Source organism: Anomaloglossus baeobatrachus, chromosome 4 (genome assembly GCF_048569485.1).
Source record: "Anomaloglossus baeobatrachus isolate aAnoBae1 chromosome 4, aAnoBae1.hap1, whole genome shotgun sequence".
NCBI lineage: Eukaryota > Metazoa > Chordata > Amphibia > Anura > Aromobatidae > Anomaloglossus > Anomaloglossus baeobatrachus.
The window spans coordinates 23,432,225-23,452,710 of NC_134356.1; the positions used below are offsets into that span (position 1 = coordinate 23,432,225).

Below are 20,486 nucleotides of genomic sequence, written 5' to 3' on the forward strand. Positions count from 1 at the left end.
TTTGAACATTGAAGTGGATTGTGAAAAATGTCTATATGACAAAACTGACAGAGGACGGAGAAGTGTTGTCATGGGGGCTAATAGAGGAAATGATTTGCTCTACTTTAGGAATCATCTATCTCCACTAGGTGGCACTAGAGAGAGATTTTTTTCTTTCCTTCCCAGAGAGCTCATTTGCATGTTTTTTTCCCATGAATCATTGCTAGTGTCAGCCCTCCTAGGAAATATCCAGCATACAGTCACCCGCCCCCCGTATACGGACTCACAGGCTTCCCGCAGCTTGTCCTTGTCGAACTGCAGCCCCTCGTACACCTGCAGGCGGATCCGGTTCACTCGGATTCGGAGCCGGTCGGGCATTGAGTGTGGGCTGAGGAGAGAAGAAGCGTGGCATGATCCGACTCCTCCCAGGCTAAAAAAAAAAACCTCCCAAAAAACAATATTTTGCCTATATGCTACAACAGAACGACAACCATTTTTAAGATCTCTGCTTTCTGTCAGTGAATGGGACCCTTCTTGTTTTTCGGGAGGCCTCAAATTTACTCTGATCGTCCTCAGTTCGTTCTCCCGGAAAATAATGATATTTCCAACAAAATTCTGGAAGACCGTGTTATGTCCCTCTGTTACACCTCCTGGAAATGTAGGAATAAACTTACAACAGGGCGTCACCTGTCATCCAAAAAAAAGGAAGGGGGGGGCCTACATATTTTCTGATACCTCCCACTGACAAGGCAAATGGTAACATCCAGTTGGTAATGGATTTCAATATTACCAGGAGGAACTACAGAGGAACGACACACAAGAGAAGATGCCATGGGATCATTAGTAACGTTTCTACTAAATCAGACACACTCAGGCAAATTGTTATAAACAGTTATCAATTTGTCTTGTCATTTCCAGGAGGAATAACAGTGGAACAACACAGATTTCTATAGAAAGATGCTATATAACTATTATATCATGGGCAATAGTAATAATTACTATAACAGACATACTCAAGGTAAGTGATAAGACAAAAATATAGCCACATGTCAATTCATTCCTACATTTCCAGGAGGAATAACAGAGGAACAATACAACATTCTAAAGAAAGATGCTATATAACTATTATTTCATGGGCAATAGTAATAATTACTGAAACAGACATGTGATAAGACAAAAATATAGCCACATGTCAATCCATTCCTACATTTCCAGGAGGAATAACAGAGGAACAATACAACATTATAAAGAAAGATGCTATATAACTGTTATTTCATGGGGTCAGTAATAATTATTGTAACAGGCATACTCAACGTAACTGATATAACAAATATATAGCCACATATCAATTCATTCCTACATTTCCAAGAGGAATAACAGAGGAACAACACAACATTCTACAGAAAGGCTATAAAATGATTATTTCATGGGCATTAGTAATAATTACTGTAATAGACATGTGATAACATAAAATTATAGCCACCTGTCCATCCATTCCTACATTTACAGGAGGAATAACAGAGGAACAACACAACATTCTAAAGATAATGCTATATAACTATTATTTCATAGGGAATAGTAATAATTATTGCAATAGACATACTCAAGGTAAGTGATAAGATAGAAATATAACCACATGTCAATCCATTCTTACATTTCCAGGAGGAATAACAGGGGAACAACACAACTTTCTAAAGAAAGATGCTATATAGCTATTATTTCATGGGCAATAGTAATAATTACTGAAACAAACATGTGATAAGACAAAAATATAGCCACATGTCAATCCATTCCTAAATTTCCAAGAGGAACAAGAGAGGAATAACACAACTTTCTAAAGAAAGATTCAACATAACTATTATTTCATGGGGAACAGTAATAATTATTGTAACAGACATACTCAAGGTAACTGATAAGGCAAAAATCTAGCCACATGTCAATCTGTTCCTACATTTCCAGGAGGCATAACAGAGGGACAACACAAATGTCTATAGAAAGAGGTTATATAGTTATTATTTCTTGGGGAATAGTAATAATTATTGTAACAAACTCAAGATAACTGATAACACAAAAGGTAATATAGCCACATTTCCATTCATGCCTACATTTCCAGGAGGAATACCAGAGGAACAACACAATGCACTGTTATATAGAACAGTGCCAGATCATTGACAGGGCAGATTGTTATAATAATAATAATGCACTTTATTAATATATTGGAAACATATTCCGCAGTGACTTACACGTATTATAAAAAACTATCAATTTCTATATTTTCAGGAGGTGTAACGGAGGAACATCATTCTAAGAAAAGGCGCTGTGTGATGTTACAAGAATTTGAGACTAAGACAGATATATTCAGAGTAACTGACAAGGCACCTGGTGATAACCAAGTGTGAATTCATTCCTAGATTTCCAGGAGGAGTAACAGAGGGACACCAGAATGTGGCAGGAATGTTCTTACCAGGGGAATATCAATATTTACTCAGACGGAATATACAAGGCGGCAGACAAGGTGAAAAGTAATCACCCTTTGCTAATTCATTCTGCCATTTCCAGGAGGAGTAACAGAGGAACACCAGAATGTGCCAGGAATGTTCTTACCAGGGGAATATAAATATTTGCAAAGATGGAATATACAAGGCGGCAGACAGGATGAAAAGTACAGTAATCACCTTTTGCTAATTAATTTTGACATTTCCAGGAGGAGTAACAGAGGAACACCAGAATTTGGCAGAAATGTTCTTACCAGGGGAATATAAATATTGACTAAAAACATAACTATACAAGGCGACAGACAGGATGAAAAGTACAGTAATCACCCTTTGCTATTTCATTCTGACATCTCCAGGAGGAGTAACAGAGGAACACCAGAATTTGGCAGGAATGTTCTTACCAGGGGAATATAAATATTGACTAAAAACATAACTATACAAGGCGACAGACAGGATGAAAAGTACAGTAATCACCCTTTGCTATTTCATTCTGACATTTCCAGGAGGAGTAACTGAGGGACGGCTCAATGCAAAGTTCTTTCACTGACAGCAAGAAGGGATCTGAACAATGCACAGAACTGTTTTTGGTTCCTTGGGAGAACCTGGCGCGGTGACGGGGGGGATGTGAGGACCTTGTGGGGGCCCCGCAGTGATGAGAATGGTGACAATCAGCGAGTCGTCAGTAAGGGGGCGAGCAGGTCACATACTTACACAGTGAAGGAGTCTGGGGGTGCGGAGACGCGGCGGTGGTCAGCGGCGGTGGGCACTTTATGGACACTGTGGCAGACAGCACAAAGGCAGCACAAAAAACAGAGAGCAAGCCGGAGGTGAGAGGGCGTGAGAGAGAAAACCAGAGACACACACACACAGATTACACGGGGGACACCATGCACCGCTCCGCACCACTGATGAGCATGGCCCTTTAAGAAAAATCCCAGGAAAGCTTCTATTTCTAGGAAAGCTGGGTGATTTTGCCTGTCAGGATCCAAGAAAGGTTTCCATATTGGTTCTCACCCAACTTTCCTAGTATCCTGAATGGCAAATCCACCAACACATCATATTCTTTACTCCTCGATTTCCTGCTCAGGATGCTAGAAAAGCTCTTTGACTTCTCACCCAGCTTTCCCAGTGTCCTGAATGGCAAATCCACCAATACATTTTATTCTTTACTCCTTATTTTCCTGCTCAGGATGCTAGAAATACTCTATTACTTCTCACCCAGCTTTCCTAGAATCCTAAATGACACCCTTGCTTAAAAATATTCGCAATACTAGGCAGATTAGCCATTCAGGATCCAAGAAAAGTTGTATTGATTTCCATATCGGTTGTCACCCAACTTTCCTAGAGTCCTGAATGATACCCTCGCTTATCAGCTGTCGCGATACTAGGCAGAATTGCCATTCAGGATCCAAGAAAAGATGTACTTATTTCCATATCGGTTGTCACCCAGCTTTCCTAGAGTCCTGAATGATACCCTCGCTTATCAGCTGTCGCGATACTAGGCAGAATTGCCATTCAGGATCCAAGAAAAGATGTACTTATTTCCATATCGGTTGTCACCCAGCTTTCCTAGAGTCCTGAATAACACCCCTTGCTTAAAAACTGTCGCAATACTAGGCAGATTAGCCATTCAGAATCCAAGAAAAGGTGTACTTATTTCCATATCGGTTGTCACCCAACTTTCCTAGAGTCCTGAATGATACCCTCGCTTATCAGCTGTCGCGATACTAGGCAGAATTGCCATTCAGGATCCAAGAAAAGATGTACTTATTTCCATATCGGTTGTCACCCAGCTTTCCTAGAGTCCTGAATGACACCCTTGCTTAACAACTGTTGCAATACTGGGCAGATTTGCCATTCAGGATTGTAAAACAAGTTGTATTTACAGTCATATTGGAAGCGGAGTCACACAGCTTTTCTAGTGTCCTGCATGGCAAATGTACATACACATATCATAACTCATTACTAGTGCTGCAATACTTGCCATTCAGGATACTAGAAAAGCTGCAAAAGTGGGCAAATTGGTTCTTACTCAGCTTTCCCAGTGCCCTGAATGACAATTCTGCATTACTACTGCTGCAATGCTGGGCAGATTTGCCATTCAGGACAATATAGTAGCCACCTCACCCAACTTTCCTCCAGTCCTGCATGGCAGATGAAGCCAGAAATGCAGCGGCTCATCCCCTGCTTTACTATTATTGTACAACTTAGAATATTTGCCACTCAGGATACTAAAGAAGCTGTATTCTTGTCCACAATGGTTCTCACCCAGCTTTCCAGGTGTCCTGAAAGTCAAACCTTAAATGCCAATTTTCATTTTCTACTTTCCTACTCATGAGGCAAATTTACCCTTCATGACATTAGAAATCAGAAATGCTGCTTTGTTATCCTCAATGGTTCTCACCCAGCTTTCCTAGTGTCCTGAATGGCAAAATATATATATATACGTCATGACATATGCAGTACTTCACTACTGTTTCACAACCAGGCAGATTTGCCATTCAGGATACCAGGAAAGCTGTATCGGCGACCATAACTAGAGTAATCTCACCCAACCTTCCTAGTGTCCTGCATGGCCAATATACAAAGAAATGCGCAGACACATCCCCTGTTGCATGATTGCTATCCATGATGCTAAAACAAATGTAATGTTGCCATATTGGTTCTCACCCAGCTTTCCTAGTATCCTGAATGGCAAGTACACCTAGAAAAATGAGGTGTAATCCTCTACTTTCCCTCTAGATTTGCCATTTAGGGTCCTAGGAAAGCTGCAATGGGGATCACCCAGCTTTCTAAGTGGCGAGAATGGCAAATCCACCTATAAATGCACTGTTAAGTACATCTTCACTACTATTTCATAGCTAGGCAGATTTGCCATTCAGGATACTAGGAAAGCTGTATTAGTGCCATGCTGGTTTTTATTCAGCTTTCTTAGTGTCCTGAATGGCAATTCCTCCTAGAAAAGTCCGGTGTAATCTTCTACTCCTAGGAAAGCTGTAATGGGGATTGTCTCACCCAGCTTTCCTAGTGTCCTGCATGGCAAATATACCAAGAAAGAAAGGCATAGACACATCCCCTGATTTAATACTGTTGCTAAATTATCTGTAATGTTGCCATATTGGTTCTCACCCAGCTTTCCTAGTGTCCTGAATGGCAAATTAACCTAGAAATGCCCTGATAAGTACATCTTCACTTTCACTACCGCTTCATAACTAGGCAGGTTTGCCGTTCAGGATACAAGGAAAGTTGTATTAGTGCCAATGCTGGTTCTTACTCAGCTTTCCTAGTGTCCAGAATGGCAATTCCTCCTAGAAAAGTCAGGTGTAAGCCTCTACTTTCCCTCCTGAAATGTCATTTATGGTGCTGGGAAAGCGTAATGGAGTTGTCTCACCCAGCTTTCCCAGTGTCCTGAAGGGCAGATTCTCCTATAAATACTGTCCTACATCTCCAGCGTTCACTACTGTCACATAATGAGGCAGATTTACCAATCAGGATCCTAGGAAAGCTGTAATAGGGGTTGTCTCACCCAGCTTTCCCAGTGTCCTGAAGGGCAGGTTCACCTATAAATACTGTCCTACATCTCCAGCGTTCACTACTGTCACATAACGAGGCAGATTTGCCATTCAGACAACTAGACCTAGTAATGGTGGTCAAACTGGTTCTCACCCAACTTTCTTAGTGTCCTGAATGGCAAATCTACTTACAAATGCCCTGATATGCCCCTGTTTAACCTATGTTGTTGTTTTGACACTCAGGATTGTAGGAAAGTTGTATAGGCGCGACTATGTTCTTACTCAGCTTTCCCAGCATCCTGAATGGCAACTCTAATCCCCTTCTTTCCGAATAACTAGGCAGAATCCCACCCAGGACACCAGGGCAGCTGTACTAGACCCTCCAGGACACCAAAGCAGCTGTACTAGACCCTCTGGGACACCAGGGCAACTGCACTAGACCCTCCGGGACACCAGGGCGGCTGTACTAGACCCTCCGGGACACCAGGGCGGCTGTACTAGACCCTCAAGGACACCAGGGCAACTGCACTAGACACTCCGGGACACCAGGGCAGCTGTACTAGACCCTCAAGGACCCAGGGCAACTGCACTAGACCCTCCGGGACACCAGGGCGGCTGTACTAGACCCTCCGGGACACCAGGGCGGCTGTACTAGACCCTCCGGGACACCAGGGCAGCTGTACTAGACCCTCAAGGACACCAGGGCAACTGCACTAGACCCTCCGGGACACCAGGGCAGCTGTACTAGACCCTCTGGGACACCAGGGCAGCTGTACTAGACCCTCCGGGACACCAGGGCAGCCGTACTAGACCCTCCGGGACACCAGGGCAGCTGTACTAGACCATCAAGGACACCAGGGCAACTGCACTAGACCCTCCGGGACACCAGGGCAGCTGTACTAGACCCTCTGGGACACCAGGGCAGCTGTACTAGACCCTCCAGGACACCAGGGCAGCTGTACTAGACCCTCCGGGACACCAGGACAGCTGTACTAGACCCTCCGGGACACCAGGGCAGCTGTACTAGACCCTCCGGGACACCAGGGCAGCTGTACTAGACCCCCGGGACACCAGGGCAGCTGTACTAGACCCTCAAGGACACCAGGGCAACTGCACTAGACCCTCCGGGACACCAGGGCAGCTGTACTAGACCCTCAAGGACACCAAGGCAACTGCACTAGACCCTCCGGGACACCAGGGCAGCTGTAATGTAATAGACTCTCCAGGACACCAGGGCAGCTGTAATAGACCCTCTGGGACACCAGGGCAGCTGTACTAGACTCTCAAGGACACCAGGGCAACTACACTAGACCCTCCATGACACCAGGGCAACTGTACTAAACCCTCCGGACACCAGGGCGGCTGTAATAGACCCTCCGGGACACCAGGGCAGCTGTACTAGACTCTCAAGGACACCAGGGCAACTGCACTAGACCCTCCGGGACACCAGGGCAGCTGTACTAGACCCTCCGGGACACCAGGGTGGCTGTACTAGACCCTCCGGGACACCAGGGCAACTGCACTAGAACCTCCGGGACACCAGGGCAGCTGTACTAGACCCTCCGGGACACCAGGGTGGCTGTACTAGACCCTCCGGGACACCAGGGCAGCTGTACTAGACCCTCAAGGACACCAGGGCAACTGCACTAGACCCTCCGGGACACCAGGGAAGCTGCACTAGACCCTCCGGGACACCAGGGCAGCTGTACTAGACCCCCGGGACACCAGGGCAGCTGTACTAGACCCTCAAGGACACCAGGGCAACTGCACTAGACCCTCCGGGACACCAGGGCAGCTGTACTAGACCCTCTGGGACACCAGGGCAGCTGTACTAGACCCTCCGGGACACCAGGGCAGCCGTACTAGACCCTCCGGGACACCAGGGCAGCTGTACTAGACCATCAAGGACACCAGGGCAACTGCACTAGACCCTCCGGGACACCAGGGCAGCTGTACTAGACCCTCTGGGACACCAGGGCAGCTGTACTAGACCCTCCAGGACACCAGGGCAGCTGTACTAGACCCTCCGGGACACCAGGACAGCTGTACTAGACCCTCCGGGACACCAGGGCAGCTGTACTAGACCCTCCGGGACACCAGGGTGGCTGTACTAGACCCTCCGGGACACCAGGGCAGCTGTACTAGACCCTCAAGGACACCAGGGCAACTGCACTAGACCCTCCGGGACACCAGGGAAGCTGCACTAGACCCTCCGGGACACCAGGGCAGCTGTACTAGACCCCCGGGACACCAGGGCAGCTGTACTAGACCCTCAAGGACACCAGGGCAACTGCACTAGACCCTCCGGGACACCAGGGCAGCTGTACTAGACCCTCCGGGACACCAGGGCAGCTGTACTAGACTCTCAAGGACACCAGGGCAACTACACTAGACCCTCCGGGACACCAGGGCAGCTGTACTAGACCCTCCGGGACACCAGGGCAGCTGTACTAGACTCTCAAGGACACCAGGGCAACTACACTAGACCCTCCGGACACCAGGGCGGCTGTAATAGACCCTCTGGGACACCAGGGCAGCTGTACTAGACTCTCAAGGACACCAGGGCAACTGCACTAGACCCTCCGGGACACCAGGGCAGCTGTACTAGACCCTCCGGGACACCAGGGTGGCTGTACTAGACCCTCCGGGACACCAGGGCAACTGCACTAGACCCTCCGGGACACCAGGGCAGCTGTACTAGACCCTCCGGGACACCAGGGTGGCTGTACTAGACCCTCCGGGACACCAGGGCAGCTGTACTAGACCCTCAAGGACACCAGGGCAACTGCACTAGACCCTCCGGGACACCAGGGAAGCTGTACTAGACCCTCCGGGACACCAGGGCAGCTGTACTAGACCCTCCGGGACACCAGGGCAGCTGTACTAGACCCTCTGGGACACCAGGGCGGCTGTACTAGACCCTCCGGGACACCAGGGCAGCTGTACTAGACTCTCCGGGACACCAGGGCAGCTGTAATAGATCCTCCGGGACACGAGGGCGGCTGTACTAGACCCTCCGGGACACCAGGGCGGCTGTACTAGACCCTCCGGGACACCAGGGCAGCTGTACTAGACCCTCCGGGACACCAGGGCAGCTGTAATAGACCTTCCGGGACACCAGGGCAACTGCACTAGACCCTCGGGGACACCAGGGCAGCTTTAATAGACCTTCCGGGACACCAGGGCAGCTGTACTAGACCCTCCGGGAAATTTGGGCATCGCTATTACCCCCGGGACAACACTTTGAGGTGAGATGTAAAAGGAACATGATAACGCCGCCATCAACAATGTAAAATGACAAAAAAGCAAAGAAAATATCGCTGCGGAGCACACACAGCCCAAATCTGTGCACCCCTCCCCCACCCCATGCCCACCAGACCCCGGGCAATTCCAAATCTGTAACAGGACCCCATGTACTAATGCCGGAGTACATGTGAAGATAGCAAGATCATGAGTCCTCCAGGGAGGTAATGTGTGCCTGTCACCACCGGGGGCGCTGTGACTCACTCATTCAGTAACGGCATGGACGTTCTCCTCTTGCTCTTCTGCACCATGTTAGCTTGGTTCCTTAAGGAGATGCGGATGAGGGAGGGGGCGAGGCGGCAGGGCTCCCCGTCCACCTGCATGGGGATGGCCTTGTACGTCAGCAGGGTCACCTCTCTGCACTGGTGAAGCCTCTCACCGTGACCACCGACCTGCAGGGCGGCCTGAAGACACAAGGATATAGCGACATCAAGCACGCTGGTATAACCCGGGCATCTCCTACATATAATTATATATGTAAAGCCGGTATAACCTGGGCATCTCCTGTATATAATTATATATGTACAGCTGGTATAACCTGGACATCTCCTGTATATAATTATATAAGTACAGCTGGTATAACCTGGGTATCTCCTGTATATAATTATATATGTACAGCTGGTATAACCTGGGCATCTCCTGTATATAATTATATATGTACAGCCGGTATAACCTGGGCATCTCCTGTATATAATTATATATGTACAGCTGGTATAACCTGGGTATCTCCTGTATATAATTATATATGTACAGCTGGTATAACCTGGGCATCTCCTGTATATAATTATATATGTACAGCTGTATAACCTGGGTATCTCCTGTATATAATTATATATGTACAGCTGATATAACCCGGGCATCTCCTGTATATAATTATATATGTACAGCTGATATAACCCGGGCATCTCCTGTATATAACTATATATGTACAGCTGGTATAACCCGGGCATCTCCTGCATATAATTATATATGTACAGCTGGTATAACCCGGGCATCTCCTGTATATAATTATATATGTACAGCCGGTATAACCTGGGTATCTCCTGTATATAATTATATATGTACAGCCGGTATAACCTGGGTATCTCCTGTATATAATTATATATGTACAGCTGGTATAACCTGGGCATCTCCTGTATATAATTATATATGTACAGCTGCTATAACCTGGGCATCTCCTGTATATAATTATATATGTACAGCTGCTATAACCTGGGCATCTCCTGTATATAATTATATATGTACAGCTGGTATAACCTGGGCATCTCCTGTATATAATTATATATGTACAGCTGGTATAACCTGGGCATCTCCTGTATATAATTATATATGTACAGCTGGTATAACCTGGGCATCTCCTGTATATAATTATATATGTACAGCTGGTATAACCTGGGCATCTCCTGTATATAAATATATATGTACAGCCGGTATAACCTGGGTATCTCCTGTATATAATTATATATGTACAGCTGGTATAACCTGGGCATCTCCTGTATATAATTATATATGTACAGCTGCTATAACCTGGGCATATCCTGTATATAATTATATATGTACAGCTGGTATAACCTGGGCATCTCCTGTATATAATTATATATGTACAGCTGGTATAACCTGGGCATCTCCTGTATATAATTATATATGTACAGCTGGTATAACCTGGGCATCTCCTGTATATAATTATATATGTACAGCTGGTATAACCTGGGCATCTCCTGTATATAATTATATATGTACAGCTGGTATAACCTGGGCATCTCCTGTATATAATTATATATGTACAGCTGGTATAACCTGGGCATCTCCTGTATATAATTATATATGTACAGCTGTATAACCTGGGTATCTCCTGTATATAATTATATATGTACAGCTGATATAACCCGGGCATCTCCTGTATATAATTATATATGTACAGCTGATATAACCCGGGCATCTCCTGTATATAATTATATATGTACAGCTGGTATAACCCGGGCATCTCCTGCATATAATTATATATGTACAGCTGGTATAACCCGGGCATCTCCTGTATATAATTATATATGTACAGCCGGTATAACCTGGGCATCTCCTGTATATAATTATATATGTACAGCTGGTATAACCTGGACATCTCCTGTATATAATTATATATGTACAGCCGGTATAACCCGGGCATCTCCTGTATATAATTATATATGTACAGCCGGTATAACCAGGACATCTCCTGTATATAATTATATATGTACAGCTGATATAACCCGGGCATCTCCTGTATATAATTATATATGTACAGCTGATATAACCCGGGCATCTCCTGTATATAATTATATATGTACAGCCGGTATAACCTGGACATCTCCTGCATATAATTATATATGTACAGCTGGTATAACCCGGGCATCTCCTGTATATAATTATATATGTACAGCTGGTATAACCAGGGCATCTCCTGTGTATAATTATATATGTACAGCTGGTATAACCTGGCCATCTCCTGTATATAATTATATATGTACAGCCGGTATAACCCGGGCATCTCCTGTATATAATTATATATGTACAGCCGGTATAACCTGGGCATCTCCTGTATATAATTATATATGTACAGCCGCTATAACCTGGGCATCTCCTGTATATAATTATATATGTACAGCCGGTATAACCTGGGCATCTCCTGTATATAATTATATATGTACGGCTGGTATAACCTGGGCATCTCCTGTATATAATTATATATGTACAGCCGGTATAACCTGGGCATCTCCTGTATATAATTATATATGTACAGCTGGTATAACCTGGGTATCTCCTGTATATAATTATATATGTACAGCTGGTATAACCTGGGCATCTCCTGTATATAATTATATATGTACAGCTGGTATAACCTGGACATCTCCTGTATATAATTATATATGTACAGCTGGTATAACCTGGGCATCTCCTGTATATAATTATATATGTACAGCCGGTATAACCTGGGCATCTCCTGTATATAATTATATATGTACAGCTGGTATAACCTGGGCATCTCCTGTATATAATTATATATGTACAGCTGGTATAACCTGGACATCTCCTGTATATAATTCTATATGTACAGCTGGTATAACCTGGGCATCTCCTGTATATAATTATACATGTACAGCCGGTATAACCTGGGCATCACCTGTATATAATTATATATGTACAGCTGGTATAACCTGGGCATCTCCTGTATATAATTATATATGTACAGCTGGTATAACCTGGGTATCTCCTGTATATAATTATATATGTACAGCTGGTATAACCTGGACATCTCCTGTATATAATTCTATATGTACAGCTGCTATAACCTGGGCATCTCCTGTATATAATTATACATGTACAGCTGGTATAACCCGGTCATCTCCTGTATATAATGATATATGTACAGCTGGTATAACCTGGACATCTCCTGTATATAATTATATATGTACAGCTGGTATAACCTGGGTATCTCCTGTATATAATTATATATGTACAGCTGGTATAACCTGTGCATCTCCTGTATATAATTATACATGTACAGCTGGTATAACCTGGGCATCTCCTGTATATAATTATATATGTACAGCTGGTATAACCTGGACATCTCATGTATATAATTATATATGTACAGCCGGTATAACCTGGACATCCCCTGTATATAATTATATATGTACAGCTGGTATAACCTGGGCATCTCCTGTATATAATTATATATGTACAGCTGGTATAACCTGTGCATCTCCTGTATATAATTATATATGTACAGCTGGTATAACTTGGGCATCTCCTGTATATAATTATATATGTACAGCTGGTATAACCTGGACATCTCCTGTATATAATTATATATGTACAGCTGGTATAACCTGGACATCTCCTGTATATAATTATATATGTACAGCTGGTATAACCTGGGCATCTCCTGTATATAATTATATATGTACAGCCGGTATAACCTGGGCATCTCCTGTATATAATTATATATGTACAGCTGGTATAACCTGGGCATCTCCTGTATATAATTATATATGTACAGCCGGTATAACCTGGGCATCTCCTGTATATAATTATATATGTATAGCCGGCATAACCTGGGCATATCCTGTATATAATTATATATGTACAGCCGGTATAACCTGGGCATATCCTGTATATAATTATATATGTACAGCCGGTATAACCTGGGCATATCCTGTATATAATTATATATGTACAGCCGGTATAACCTGGACATCTCCTGTATATAATTATATATGTACAGCCGGTATAACCTGGACATCTCCTGTATATAATTATATATGTACAGCTGGTATAACCTGGGTATCTCCTGTATATAATTATATATGTACAGCTGGTATAACCTGGGCATCTCCTGTATATAATTATATATGTACAGCCGGTATAACCTGGACATCTCCTGTATATAATTATATATGTACAGCTGGTATAACCTGGGTATCTCCTGTATATAATTATATATGTACAGCTGGTATAACCTGGGCATCTCCTGTATATAATTATATATGTACAGCCGGTATAACCTGGTATCTCCTGTATATAATTATATATGTACAGCTGGTATAACCTGGGCATCTCCTGTATATAATTATATAACCTGGGCATCTCCTGTATATAATTATATATGTACAGCTGGTATAACCTGGACATCTCCTGTATATAATTATATATGTACAGCTGGTATAACCTGGGCATCTCCTGTATATAATTATATATGTACAGCCGGTATAACCTGGGCATCTCCTGTATATAATTATATATGTACAGCTGGTATAACCTGGGCATCTCCTGTATATAATTATATATGTACAGCTGGTATAACCTGGACATCTCCTGTATATAATTCTATATGTACAGCTGGTATAACCTGGGCATCTCCTGTATATAATTATATATGTACAGCTGGTATAACCTGGGCATCTCCTGTATATAATTATATATGTACAGCCGGTATAACCTGGACATCTCCTGTATATAATGATATATGTACAGCTGGTATAACCCGGTCATCTCCTGTATATAATGATATATGTACAGCCGGTATAACCTGGGCATCTCCTGTATATAATTATATATGTACAGCTGGTATAACCTGGACATCTCCTGTATATAATTATATATGTACAGCTGGTATAACCTGGGCATCTCCTGTATATAATTATATATGTATAGCTGGTATAACCTGGGCATCTCCTGTATATAATGATATATGTACAGCTGGTATAACCTGGGCATCTCCTGTATATAATTATATATGTATAGCTGGTATAACCTGGGCATCTCCTGTATATAATGATATATGTACAGCTGGTATAACCCAGGCATCTCCTGTATATAATTATATATGTACAGCTGGTATAACCCGGGCATCTCCTGTATATAATGATACATGTACAGCTGGTATAAACTGGGCATCTCCTGTATATAATTATATATGTACAGCCGGTATAACCTGGGCATCTCCTGTATATAATTATATATGTACAGCCGGTATAACCCGGGCATCTCCTGTATATAATTATATATGTACAGCTGGTATAACCTGGGCATCTCCTGTATATAATTATATATGTACAGCTGGTATAACCTGGGCATCTCCTGTATATAATTATATATGTACAGCCGGTATAACCTGGACATCTCCTGTATATAATTATATATGTACAGCTGGTATAACCTGGGCATCTCCTGTATATAATGATATATGTACAGCTGGTATAACCTGGGCATCTCCTGTATATAATTATATATGTACAGCCGGTATAACCTGGGCATCTCCTGTATATAATTATATATGTACAGCTGGCATAACCTGGGCATCTCCTGTATATAATTATATATGTACAGCTGGCATAACCTGGACATCTCCTATATATAATTATATATGTACAGCTGGCATAACCTGGGCATCTCCTGTATATAATTATATATGTACAGCCGGTATAACCTGGGTATCTCCTATATATAATTATATATGTACAGCTGGTATAACCCGGGCATCTCCTGTATATAATTATATATGTACAGCTGTTATAACCTGGGCATCTCCTGTATATAATTATATATGTACAGCCGGTATAACCTGGGCATCTCCTGTATATAATTATATATGTACAGCTGGTATAACCCGGGCATCTCCTGTATATAATTATATATGTACAGCTGGTATAACCCGGGCATCTCCTGTATATAATTATATATGTACAGCCGGTATAACCTGGGCACCTCCTGTATATAATTATATATGTACAGCTGGTATAACCTGGGCATCTCCTGTATATAATTATATATGTACAGCTGCTATAACCTGGGCATCTCCTGTATATAATTATATATGTACAGCTGGTATAACCTGGGCATCTCCTGTATATAATTATATATGTACAGCTGGTATAACCCGGGCATCTCCTGTATATAATTATATATGTACAGCTGGTATAACCCGGGCATCTCCTGTATATAATTATATATGTACAGCAGGTATAACCTGGGCACCTCCTGTATATAATTATATATGTACAGCTGGTATAACCTGGGCACCTCCTGTATATAATTATATATGTACAGCCGGTATAACCTGGGCATCTCCTGTATATAATTATATATGTACAGCTGGTATAACCTGGGCATCTCCTGTATATAATTATACATGTACAGCTGGTATAACCTGGGTATCTCCTGCATATAATTATATATGTACAGCCGGTATAACCTGGGCATCTCCTGTATATAATTATATATGTACAGCCGGTATAACCTGGGCATCTCCTGTATATAATTATATATGTACAGCTGGTATAACCTGGACATCTCCTGTATATAATTATATATGTACAGCTGGTATAACCTGGGCATCTCCTGTATATAATTATATATGTACAGCTGGTATAACCTGGACATCTCCTGTATATAATTATATATGTACAGCTGGTATAACCTGGGCATCTCCTGTATATAATTATATATGTACAGCCGGTATAACCTGGGCATCTCCTGTATATAATTATATATGTACAGCTGGTATAACCTGGGCATCTCCTGTATATAATTATATATGTACAGCTGGTATAACCTGGACATCTCCTGTATATAATTCTATATGTACAGCTGGTATAACCTGGGCATCTCCTGTATATAATTATACATGTACAGCCGGTATAACCTGGGCATCACCTGTATATAATTATATATGTACAGCTGGTATAACCTGGGCATCTCCTGTATATAATTATATATGTACAGCTGGTATAACCTGGGTATCTCCTGTATATAATTATATATATACAGCTGGTATAACCCGGTCATCTCCTGTATATAATGATATATGTACAGCTGGTATAACCTGGACATCTCCTGTATATAATTATATATGTACAGCTGGTATAACCTGTGCATCTCCTGTATATAATTATATATGTACAGCTGGTATAACCTGGGCATCTCCTGTATATAATTATATATGTACAGCCGGTATAACCTGGGCATCTCCTGTATATAATTATATATGTACAGCCGGTATAACCTGAGCATCTCCTGTATATAATTATATATGTACAGCTGGTATAACCTGTGCATCTCCTGTATATAATTATATATGTACAGCTGGTATAACCTGGGCATCTCCTGTATATAATTATATATGTACAGCTGGTATAACCTAGACATCTCATGTATATAATTCTATATGTACAGCTGGTATAACCTGTGCATCTCCTGTATATAATTATATATGTACAGCCGGTATAACCTGGACATCCCCTGTATATAATTATATATGTACAGCTGGTATAACCTGGGCATCTCCTGTATATAATTATATATGTACAGCTGGTATAACCTGTGCATCTCCTGTATATAATTATATATGTACAGCTGGTATAACCTGGGCATCTCCTGTATATAATTATATATGTACAGCTGGTATAACCTGGACATCTCCTGTATATAATTATATATGTACAGCTGGTATAACCTGGACATCTCCTGTATATAATTATATATGTACAGCTGGTATAACCTGGGCATCTCCTGTATATAATTATATATGTATAGCCGGTATAACCTGGGCATCTCCTGTATATAATTATATATGTACAGCCGGTATAACGTGGGCATATCCTGTATATAATTATATATGTACAGCCGGTATAACCTGGGCATATCCTGTATATAATTATATATGTACAGCCGGTATAACCTGGACATCTCCTGTATATAATTATATATGTACAGCTGGTATAACCTGGGTATCTCCTGTATATAATTATATATGTACAGCTGGTATAACCTGGGCATCTCCTGTATATAATTATATATGTACAGCCGGTATAACCTGGACATCTCCTGTATATAATTATATATGTACAGCTGGTATAACCTGGGTATCTCCTGTATATAATTATATATGTACAGCTGGTATAACCTGGGCATCTCCTGTATATAATTATATATGTACAGCCGGTATAACCTGGGCATCTCCTGTATATAATTATATATGTACAGCTGGTATAACCTGGGCATCTCCTGTATATAATTATATATGTACAGCTGCTATAACCTGGGTATATCCTGTATATAATTATATATGTACAGCCGGTATAACCTGGGTATATCCTGTATATAATTATATATGTACAGCCGGTATAACCTGGGCATCTCCTGTATATAATTATATATGTATAGCTGGTATAACCTGGGCATCTCCTGTATATAATTATATATGTACAGCTGGTATAACCTGGGCATCTCCTGTATATAATTATATATGTACAGCTGGTATAACCTGGGCATCTCCTGTATATAATTATATATGTACAGCCGGTATAACCTGGGTATATCCTGTATATAATTATATATGTACAGCTGGTATAACCTGGGCATCTCCTGTATATAATTATATATGTACAGCCGGTATAACCTGGACATCTCCTGTATATAATGATATATGTACAGCTGGTATAACCCGGGCATCTCCTGTATATAATGATATATGTACAGCTGGTATAACCTGGGCATCTCCTGTATATAATTATATATGTATAGCTGGTATAACCTGGGCATCTCCTGTATATAATTATATATGTATAGCTGGTATAACCTGGGCATCTCCTGTATATAATGATATATGTACAGCTGGTATAACCTGGGCATCTCCTGTATATAATTATATATGTATAGCTGGTATAACCTGGGCATCTCCTGTATATAATGATATATGTACAGCTGGTATAACCCAGGCATCTCCTGTATATAATTATATATGTACAGCTGGTATAACCCGGGCATCTCCTGTATATAATGATATATGTACAGCTGGTATAAACTGGGCATCTCCTGTATATAATTATATATGTACAGCCGGTATAACCTGGGCATCTCCTGTATATAATTATATATGTACAGCCGGTATAACCCGGGCATCTCCTGTATATAATTATATATGTACAGCTGGTATAACCTGGGCATCTCCTGTATATAATTATATATGTACAGCTGGTATAACCTGGGCATCTCCTGTATATAATGATATATGTACAGCTGGTATAACCTGGGCATCTCCTGTATATAATTATATATGTACAGCCGGTATAACCTGGGCATCTCCTGTATATAATTATATATGTACAGCTGGCATAACCTGGGCATCTCCTGTATATAATTATATATGTACAGCTGGCATAACCTGGACATCTCCTGTATATAATTATATATGTACAGCTGGCATAACCTGGGCATCTCCTGTATATAATTATATATGTACAGCTGGTATAACCCGGGCATCTCCTGTATATAATGATATATGTACAGCTGGTATAACCTGGGCATCTCCTGTATATAATTATATATGTACAGCTGGTATAACCTGGGCATCTCCTGTATATAATTATATATGTACAGCCGGTATAACCTGGACATCTCCTGTATATAATGATATATGTACAGCTGGTATAACCCGGGCATCTCCTGTATATAATGATATATGTACAGCTGGTATAACCTGGGCATCTCCTGTATATAATTATATATGTATAGCTGGTATAACCTGGGCATCTCCTGTATATAATTATATATGTATAGCTGGTATAACCTGGGCATCTCCTGTATATAATGATATATGTACAGCTGGTATAACCTGGGCATCTCCTGTATATAATTATATATGTATAGCTGGTATAACCTGGGCATCTCCTGTATATAATGATATATGTACAGCTGGTATAACCCGGGCATCTCCTGTATATAATTATATATGTACAGCTGGTATAACCCGGGCATCTCCTGTATATAATGATATATGTACAGCTGGTATAACCTGGGCATCTCCTGTATATAATTATATATGTACAGCCGGTATAACCTGGTATCTCCTGTATATAATTATACATGTACAGCTGGTATAACCTGGGCATCTCCTGTATATAATTATATATGTACAGCTGGTATAACCTGGACATCTCCTGTATATAATTATATATGTACAGCCGGTATAACCTGGTATCTCCTGTATATAATTATACATGTACAGCTGGTATAACCTGGACATCTCCTGTATATAATTATATATGTACAGCTGGTATAACCTGGGCATCTCCTGTATATAATTATATATGTACAGCTGGTATAACCTGGGCATCTCCTGTATATAATTATATATGTACAGCTGATATAACCCGGGCATCTCCTGTATATAATTATATATGTACAGCTGGTATAACCTGGGCATCTCCTGTATATAATTATATATGTACAGCCGGTATAACCTGGGCATCTCCTATATATAATTATACATGTACAGCTGGTATAACCTGGGCATCTCCTGTATATAATTATATATGTACAGCTGGTATAACCTGGGCATCTCCTGTATATAATTATATATGTACAGCCGGTATAACCTGGGCATCTCCTATATATAATTATACATGTACAGCTGGTATAACCTGGGCATCTCCTATATATAATTATATATGTACAGCTGGTATAACCTGGGCATCTCCTGTATATAATTATATATGTACAGCTGGTATAACCCGGGCATCTCCTGTATATAATTATATATGTACAGCCGGTATAACCTGGGCATCTCCTGTATATAATTATATATGTACAGCTGGTATAACCTGTATATAGTGATATGGAGCATGCTGATATAACCTAGGGATATCAGATAATATGTCAC

At 41.6% G+C, this 20,486-nt stretch overlaps 1 protein-coding gene across 1 annotated transcript in view; it reads right to left on the reverse strand.

Annotated features, from left to right (window-relative positions):
* DGKI (diacylglycerol kinase iota) overlaps window positions 1-20,486 on the reverse strand; it is a 197,162-nt gene that overhangs the window by 103,546 nt on the left and 73,130 nt on the right. The window contains exons 18-19 of the mRNA XM_075343835.1: window positions 9,494-9,693; window positions 267-367 (exon numbers count right to left, since the gene is read on the reverse strand). Coding sequence (XP_075199950.1) covers window positions 267-367; window positions 9,494-9,693 — 301 coding nt within the window. The remainder of the gene's footprint in view (window positions 1-266; window positions 368-9,493; window positions 9,694-20,486) is intronic.